At 42.1% G+C, this 8,749-nt stretch overlaps 1 protein-coding gene across 1 annotated transcript in view; it reads right to left on the minus strand.

Moving 5' to 3' along the window:
- PRKDC (protein kinase, DNA-activated, catalytic subunit) overlaps positions 1 to 8,749 on the minus strand; it is a 173,793-nt gene that overhangs the window by 67,335 nt on the left and 97,709 nt on the right. The window contains exons 50-55 of the mRNA XM_075062025.1: positions 6,414 to 6,565; positions 5,546 to 5,677; positions 4,866 to 4,977; positions 3,911 to 4,035; positions 3,379 to 3,528; positions 2,724 to 2,897 (exon numbers count right to left, since the gene is read on the minus strand). Of these exons, the coding sequence (XP_074918126.1) occupies positions 2,724 to 2,897; positions 3,379 to 3,528; positions 3,911 to 4,035; positions 4,866 to 4,977; positions 5,546 to 5,677; positions 6,414 to 6,565 (845 nt within the window). The remainder of the gene's footprint in view (positions 1 to 2,723; positions 2,898 to 3,378; positions 3,529 to 3,910; positions 4,036 to 4,865; positions 4,978 to 5,545; positions 5,678 to 6,413; positions 6,566 to 8,749) is intronic.

Below are 8,749 nucleotides of genomic sequence, written 5' to 3' on the forward strand. Positions count from 1 at the left end.
TCTATCATATAGTCAGAATGGATGACGTTCAGCACCTGGCTTGTCAGTTATTGCATCCCAGGTGTTGAAAATGAGTGCTAGACAACCCTCATATGGTATGTGTGGGGGCTGGGAGGCGTCTGGCTTAGTGGCTCACGGCTCTCAAGCGCCTGTCAAAAATAATGTCTAGCCAGGGGCTGAGTCTGAGATGCACAGCCTGTTGCACTCTGTGCAGGGAAGAGGGACTTCTGAACCCTCTGCCTCTTGTGTGGTCATTCATGGGGCCTCTGGTGGAAAAAACTACTGAGCCACATGTCTAGGTCTAAATGACTGGCAGTGAAACTTCTTCTAAGGGGGTAGGCGTGTATATCCCCAGGGTGCAGAGGTTAGCCCTAGAGTCCTTCAGGAGGGTATGGAGGGACTCCATCTTTTGGTGCAAGTGTCTCTTGTTCAGTGTTGTCTTTTGGACAGTGCCAGTGGATCTCAGGGTTTGGGAGGTGCCAAGGATGATGGTACTAACTGATCGTGGTACTAACTAACTGATCGTGGTACTAACTGATCGTGGTCTGCTACTGACGTAGCTCTATGCTTACGAGCTTTCTTGTCATGTCTCTGGGACTTAAGACATATTAAGACATAGATTCATAGACTTTAAGGTCAGAAGGGACCATTATGATCATCTAGTCTGACCCCCTGCACAACGCAGGCCACAGAACCTTATCCACCCACTCCTGTATCAAAGCCCTGACTTATGGCTGAGTTACTGAAGTCCTCAAATTGTGGTTTGAAGACCTCAAGCTGCAGAGAATCCTCCAGCAAGTGTCCTTAAGGGAAGCTTAGCATTTCCTCACGGGCCAAACCGATGAGTTTGCTCAGAGTTGAATCCAACCTCCCTGAAGTGGATTTAGAGGAAGACTTAATCTCATGCTTATGAGCAGGGCCCTGCCAAATTCATGGCCCCGAAAAACGCATCATGGACCATGAAATCTCCCCTTTTCTGCTTCCTCCCACCCGCACCGGTGAAATCTAGTCTTTTGTTTTCTTTTACCCTACACTATACAGATTTCACAGGGGAGATCAGCATTTCTCAAATTGTGTGTGGGGGGGGTCATCACAAGGTTATTTTAGGGGGGTTGCAGTATTGCCACTCTAACTTCTGAGCTGCCTTCAGATCTGGGCAGCTGGAGAGTGGCAGCTGTTAGTCAGGCACCAGCTCTAAAGGCAGCACCCACCAGCAGCAGCACAGAAATAAGGGTGGCAATACCATACCATGCTACCCTTACTTCTGCGCTGCTGCCTTCAGAGCTGGGCAGCCAGAGTGTGGTGGCTGCTGACTGAGGCCTGCTGACTGAGGGCCCAGCTCTGCAGGCAGCAGTGCAGAATTAAGGGTAATACCATATCCTTATACCATACTAACTTCTGCATTGCTGCTGGCAGTGGCTCTGGCTTCAGAACTGGACTCTCAGCCAGCAGCCACCACACTCTGGCTGTCCAGCTCTGAAGGCAGCACCGCTGCCAGCAGCAGCGCAGAAGTAAGGTTAGAAGTACTGTAACCCGCCGCCCCGCCCCTCCCACATTGACTCAGCAGGAGACACAGCGGTTGCCTGATGGTGCAAGACACTGGGTTCCTCGCCTGCCTAGCTCTTGGGTGACAGCCGCCCTGCCTCGGGCAGGAGTCCAATACACGCCCTTGGGGACCNTGAAATTTCAGATTTAAACAGCTAAAATCATGAAATTTATCATTTTAAAAATCCTATGACTGTGAAATTGACCAAAATGGACTCTGAATTTGGGTAGGGGCCTACTTATAAGAGGGCTTTGTCGAATCCTGACAAGATCCTACTGGGGTATCTGTGGGGCTAGACCCTCCTGCACCAGAGTTGGACTTCGCACCAGGAGGTACAGTGCTCACTGAATCAGGCCAATGTCGGGGGATGGTTCCCTGGCCTGAGCCCAACTGAGACCTTACGGCCTCTTCATAAAGTGTTTCTGGAGATTAAGTTCTCGGCCTTCTTGGGTAAGGCTGAGGAATGATCAGCAGATACTGCAACTCATCACGATGCAGGCTTCCCCAAGGCATACAAGCAGTGCAGGTAGTCATCGCTGATTAAAAAGGATTGTGGGCAGCAAGTGCAGAGTATGAAGCTTGGAAACCTGGGCATAGTCGAGTACTCGAGCAGGGAACGGTTCCTCCAAAGAGACTAAATTTAAACATTAAGAAATCTATAAAACACTAAACTGTTCAAGCTGTTAAAACTATTTACAACACTAAATAAATCTAAATCTTGTAGGACGAAACCAAAACTAGAGACACTGGAGGTTCCAACCCAGACCAGGCAGAAGTGAGAAGGAACTAGCGAGATGGTCAGTCTGCCCTGTCCTTTATTCCCACCATCAGAGGCCGAAGCTGAGCCAGCGTGCATGCACAGACCAATAGATGCTACTTTCAAATTCTCTGGCTCCAGGTGCATGGGTAAACCCACAGTGGAATACAATAGGGACCATCACTAGAAGCAGTGCACAATTATCATCCCCATTTAACAGACAGGGAAATGAAGACAGAAAGGTTTAAGTGAGTTTTCCAAGCCTGTATCAGGAAGGAAATTAGAACTCAAAGTTTCTGCTTCCCATGCTGTGGTAACATCATTCCCTCACTTTTTACATAGGGAAAGTAGCTATTCAGATCACTTTTATCTAATTTCTCTTATCCAGTTGGAAGACACTATTTGCAACTGAATCCATACCTGTAGTTATCATAAATCCACATTAGGATGTCATACATGCGCTCCCGACATACTGGAGAAGGGTGAGAGATGAACCCTGTTACTCCAGGAAGAAGTTCTCTTAGTTCTAGGGGTTTCAACTTAGGCAACATTTTGTATACGATATCCAAACAGACCCTCTGCCTTTCATCATCTCTAAAGGAGATAAAAAGCAACTGCATTGGTTTCTTTATTCTATTTACAGTTACACATACAGCTGAACATTAAAGTAATATTTAGCAATTTAAATTGCATAAAAAAATGTTTTTAGTTACTGTTTCTGTGTTTAACTGGAAAAAAAAAAAATCAGTCTAACCAAACTGAATACATATTAAGGGTGAAATCCTGGTCCCACTGAATTTAATGGGAGTTTTGCCATTGATCTCAGAAGGGCCAGGATTTCACCATACAGATAATGAAAAAAGCTACAGTAAGCGTAGTTTTCAACTTTAATAGGAGAAGTATAGAAAATCTGGCAGGTTTTTTCATCTACATTTGCTCAAAGAAAAATACTGGAACTGTAAATGCATGTGGAATGTAAAACTTGCATCATTACTAGAAAAAGACAATGATGCAAAATTCAGACTATGAGCCCAGGTTGCTCTGAAGATCATGCACTGGTCGTGTGCGCACTTACCTGTGACTCATGACTTGGATGAAATCTTTACTCTTTAATTGTAAGTAGAGATCAGTTATCTCCTCTGCACGGTACATCACCACCTCCAGACAGTATGTTTTCAGAACACCATGAAGTTTTGGTATCAAGAAGAATACTGCATTCATAAACCTTTACATGACAAGGAGTCCATAAAGCAAAAAATAAGTTATATTCTATTACAGTGGTGCCCCACCTTTTTCTGTTGTATCTCCCATTACAAGTAATGGAATCTGTCCACATACCTCTCCATTACTGCACACTTGGCTCAGCAGAGGAGCTTGGGCAGAAGGTGGAGCTGGGGGCTGAACTGGGTATGGGGGAGGAAAGAGAATGAGGGCAGAGCTGCAACTGTAGCTGGGAGCAGAGCTGGGCTGGGCGGTAGTCCCTCCCTGCCCCGCTGGAGTCTGGCCCAGGCCCTGACCTGGATGTTCCTTCATCCTCCTCTGGGGGGGCACCCTGTTCTATTAGATAATGATTTTTCTATATACAGGGTATCATTTGATCTCAATACCTGTCAGCAAGAGGAGGAAAGTTCTTTGCCACTTTATTTAAGCACACAATAAACTTGTCCTCTTTGGTGCTTTGATGCTGTTTTATCTGTTTTATGATACAGTCATAAACCGGACCCTCAAATATCTGAAAGATCAGAAACATTTTATCATTAAACAAATGCCAACACCAAAAACTCAGGAACACTCAAATTATGTAACAGTATTATTACGTTGGGGATATTTTTCGTTACAATGAAACTTCACTGGCTTAATCTTGACATTTATGACAATTCACAGCAGTAGTACAACATGCCTGGATGAAATACAGCTTGTCTGCTTTAACAGAGCTGCTGTCTAACCATTTATAAGTTTCCATTAACTGTGCAGAGACCAAGTGCTTAAACACAGAAAGAAAAAAGTCATATGATATTCCTATTTCAAACACTAAGTAATTCCTGATTGTGCGTGGCAAGTTTCCAGTAAAATGCTGTACAATACTACTATACAAAGCCATTTTCTATTAAATTAACATTATCTGCAAAGAAATACAAGGTACACACAGAATATTAACCACCACCACACCTGCTTACTCATTCAAAATCACATTTTTTTTATTTTTATTTTTTTTCAAAGGAAAGGAGGAATGGATAAAGACCGAAAATGAGAGGAGGGCAAGGGTTCAACAATTTCCTGGCAGGAAAGAGGTGAACACAGCTCCCCCAGATCCATTCCCTGCCACGGTCAAGACAAAAAGTTCATAAGAAATGAGGCAAAGTGTGCCCAGCCTGTACTGATCTAGTCTTGAATTCTGATCCTCATGTGATAGCATCTTCTGCTACTGCCTAACTTCTGGGGAGGCCTCATTAAATTTAATATTCTCTCATTCTGAAGCTGGAACTGGGTATTCAGTTTAGACTTACAAATAAAACAGTCTTTAATACATTGTGTCTTCTATCATTATTGTAACACACTCACATTTTCCTTCTCAGCCATGTATCGAAGAATAAGTCCCAGCACTTCTGCTGCAGCTGCATAAACTTCCTTATACCTTAATAAGGACATGTTATTGGCCAAAGCCTGAAAGTACCTAGCATACAAAGGAAATCAGTTGTGATCCATTCACCTTAGTATTTGATTTTCCATTAAAATCAGACATCTAAGAAACTCTAAAAATATTCTTTGCCCCTTTCCATTTCATGCATTCACATTCATAGTCTTAATTGCAGTCTTTGCGGCACTATTACACTAACACCCCATAGCCATGAATGTTTCAGAGCATCACGACATTTCTCCCCTTTGAATTTTTGGGTACAGTGGGATCTGGAGTGCCACAAATACCTGTTTCACTACTCTTGACTCCACTGTGTGCCAAAGAGCTCAACAACTGTAAAAGCAGTGGTCACAATAGGGCCCAGGGCAGATATAGCTACACCCCGGCCAGTTCGCTTCCTAAAGTAAGGAACAGCTTCAGAGTTAGCTGTAGCAACCCACTCGACATAGGAGTTTAGGGGCAGTAATGGGGCCAGAAAAAGTCAAGAAGATCCAAGAGGTGAGCATTCCAAATCCCACCCTCCATGCTTCCAACATCCTTCTTGGTCAACTTATTGTAAGGTTTATAATAAAAAATTAACTCTCTGAATAGACATGCTTCTCACCTCACGCGGTCTATCTCACACTTTGGGTCATAGGGAGACAAGTTGTTAGCAAGAACAATACCTAACAACTGAATTCCCACTGAGTTGTCCTTTGTATTAGGATCGCCACCAGAAAATTGTTCGAATATTAACCTGCAGCACAAGAATGTTAAAAAAAAAAAAAAAAAAAAAAAAAAAAAAAAAAAAAAAATGCATGTGACAGAGTACATGCTAAAGACAGTACAAATCTGGTGAAAGTGACTGTGGCTACATGAACAATACTTTATTGGGAATGCATATAGTATAAAATGTTTGCAAATTCCCAGAAATTATACCCCCCACAAAACTTTCACTCTTTGACTTCTGTGTTCTACCCTCAACAACTGAACACCAGCTGCTAACTCAGTGGTGCAAAACCAGACAAAAAATCCTCTCAGTAGTTTCTCCTGCCTTCTGCTCTCTCATTGCATAGGGCCCATTGTAATTCTTATCTATCCAGGATTCTTGCAGCATGAGTTGCATGTGCTGCTGCCTCTGCAATTTTGGTGTCAACAAATGACAGAAATGTAGGTGAATTTACCACAAAAAGAGAGAGAGAGAGAGTGAGCGCACAGCTGGCTAGAGCAATAAGATTTGTTTTTAAAAAATGGTTAGTTGGTCAAAAAGCCACGAAAATCTATGTACAATCCTGGATTGAGCTACTGTTAGCCAGAAGCATTACCACTTGAAGAATTACAGATGCCTCACTACTGCCTGTGAAAGAACCAGATCCTCAGACCATCTGCAAGTTTTTTGTGTTACAGTTTGAAAACCACTGGGTTAACCCTTTCACCTCTGCAGAGCTAAGGTCACATTTTCCTTACATTATTTTTATACTGAGAAATACTACCTGTATGGTATGGAGAGACACTCCTTCCAGCACTCCACAACTGTCTTTATAATTTCCAAGTTGTGTCTGAACACTGCTCTTTTCTGGTGAAATACATTCTTCATCAAGAATTCAAGTAATCTGTTTGCTAGTATCTCATCTTTAATATTCCCCTAACGTGAAAGAGAACAAAAAGCAAAATGGTAATTCTGTATAGAACAATATTTTTGTTCTTAATCTGAATGCACAGAACATTTTCATTCTTCACTGGTTTAACGTTTAAAATAGGACTGTGAATTCTCAAGTTAGCTAACACAATGTGGGCTATGAGTTTGCAATCAGTGTATACAAGCATAAGTCATGTTCAGCAATGTAAGTTTGTAGGGAAGTCAAGCTTGGAATTCACCAGAACTTTGGTAGCTTTATGTAGGAGAGTCCTGCCATCTTGTTATGAAAACAGGTGAAAGTCCATACTTTGAACTATTGCAGTGGGGCCAACTAATCCACAATATGTTCAGTATCCCTCATACAACCATCGAAACTGTTCCATGCAAATTATCTGTAAAGGTGGTGACGTATGATATCACAATGGTCTAGGACTCTTGGCATGGAAAAAGATACCATCCAATTTTTAAACTCTGCGTAACAGACCTACAAATCCCAGTGATGATTGAATGTGGTGATATTCTGAATAAAAAGTCTTCTAAACCATGCTAGTGACTGTTTCTACTGACTCAAAAGAAGTTCTAAGCTTCAGAGTGACACAGAGTAACTACCCTGGCATCTTATTACAATTAGCAAACTGACTGTCCAAAAGGCACTAGTAAGTTATACCAGTACTGATAATTCTTTTGGGGAAAGAACTATGAAAGTAGCACTAACTTTTACCATTAGTCTAAATATTACAAGACGACATGACAGGGTGTAGATTTTTGAGTCCATTAACACATTTCTAAGGTACGTTGTGGACTTGTGCATTCCACAACTTAAGGTGTCCATTAGTGGACCAATAAGAAAGAACCTGGAGGATCCCATGCTCAAAAAGTTACTTACAGTGTTGCCAGAGAGATTGATTTAATTAATCAACTAAACTTGCTTCTTATTAAACTGATCTAGTTATTTACAGTGGTTAATGATTAAAGCAGCACTGAGGAAAGATCAATAAAATAATCAAGTACATCATTCCATTAAAATAGGGAAAGAAAAAGTTAACAATTACTCAGACAAGCTAGATGTCTTCAAGCCACCAGGGCCTGATTAAATAAATCCTATAATACTCAAGGAGCTGACAGAGGAGAAAGCTGAGCCACTAGCAATTATCTTTGAAAAGTCATGGAAGATGGGAGAGATTCCAGAGGACTGGGGAAAAAGACAAATAGTGCCAATCTATAAAAAGGGGAATAAAGACAACCTGGGGAATTACAGACTAGTCATCTTAACTTCAGTATCTAGAAAGATATGGAGCAAATAATTATGCAATTAATTTGCAAACACCTAAAACTAAGGTGATAAGTAACTGTCAGCATGGATTTGACAAGAACAAATCATGTCAAAACCACCAAATAGCTTTTTTTGAAAGGGTAGCAAGCCTTGTGGATGGGGGGAAGCAGTAGATGTGGTATCTCTTAACTTTAGTAAGGCTTTTGATACTGTCTCGCATGACCTTTTCATAAACAAACTAGGAAAATACAACCTAGATTGAGCTACTATAAGGTGGGTGCATAAAATCGATTGGAAAACCGTTCCCAGAGAGTAGTTATCAGTGGTTCACAGTAAAGTTGGAAAGGCATATCAATTGGGGTCCTGCAGGGTGCGGTTCTGTTCAACATCTTCATTAATGATTTAGATAATGGCATAGAGCATATACTTATAAACTTTGCAGATGATACCAAGCCGAGAGGGGTTGCAAGAGGTTTGAAAAATAGGTTTAAAATTCAAAATGATTTAATTCGCCCTGAATCCCGGGGCTCCTAGCTGTCTCTGCAGCTGGGAGCTCCGGGGGGATTTAAAGGCCCTGCCTCTTCCAGTTGAGGTCACGCCCCACCCAGGACTCTGGCACACCTGTAAGTCCTTTAAGTTACTTTCACCCCTGAGTTGCACATATATAAAATGAGAAATGACTGCCTAAGGGTACATCTACACTATGGAGTTATTCCGATTTTACATAAACCGGTTTTATAAAACAGATTGTATAAAGTCGAGTGCACGCAGCCACACTAAGCACATTAATTCAGCGGTGTGTGTCCACGGTCCGAGGCTAGCATCGATTACCAGAGCGTTGCACTGTGGGTAGCTATTCTGTAGCTATCCCATAGTTCCCGCAGTCTCCTCCACCCCTTGGAATTCTGGGTTGAGAT

This window comes from Chelonoidis abingdonii, chromosome 2, assembly GCF_003597395.2.
Source record: "Chelonoidis abingdonii isolate Lonesome George chromosome 2, CheloAbing_2.0, whole genome shotgun sequence".
Classification (NCBI taxonomy): Eukaryota; Metazoa; Chordata; order Testudines; family Testudinidae; genus Chelonoidis; species Chelonoidis abingdonii.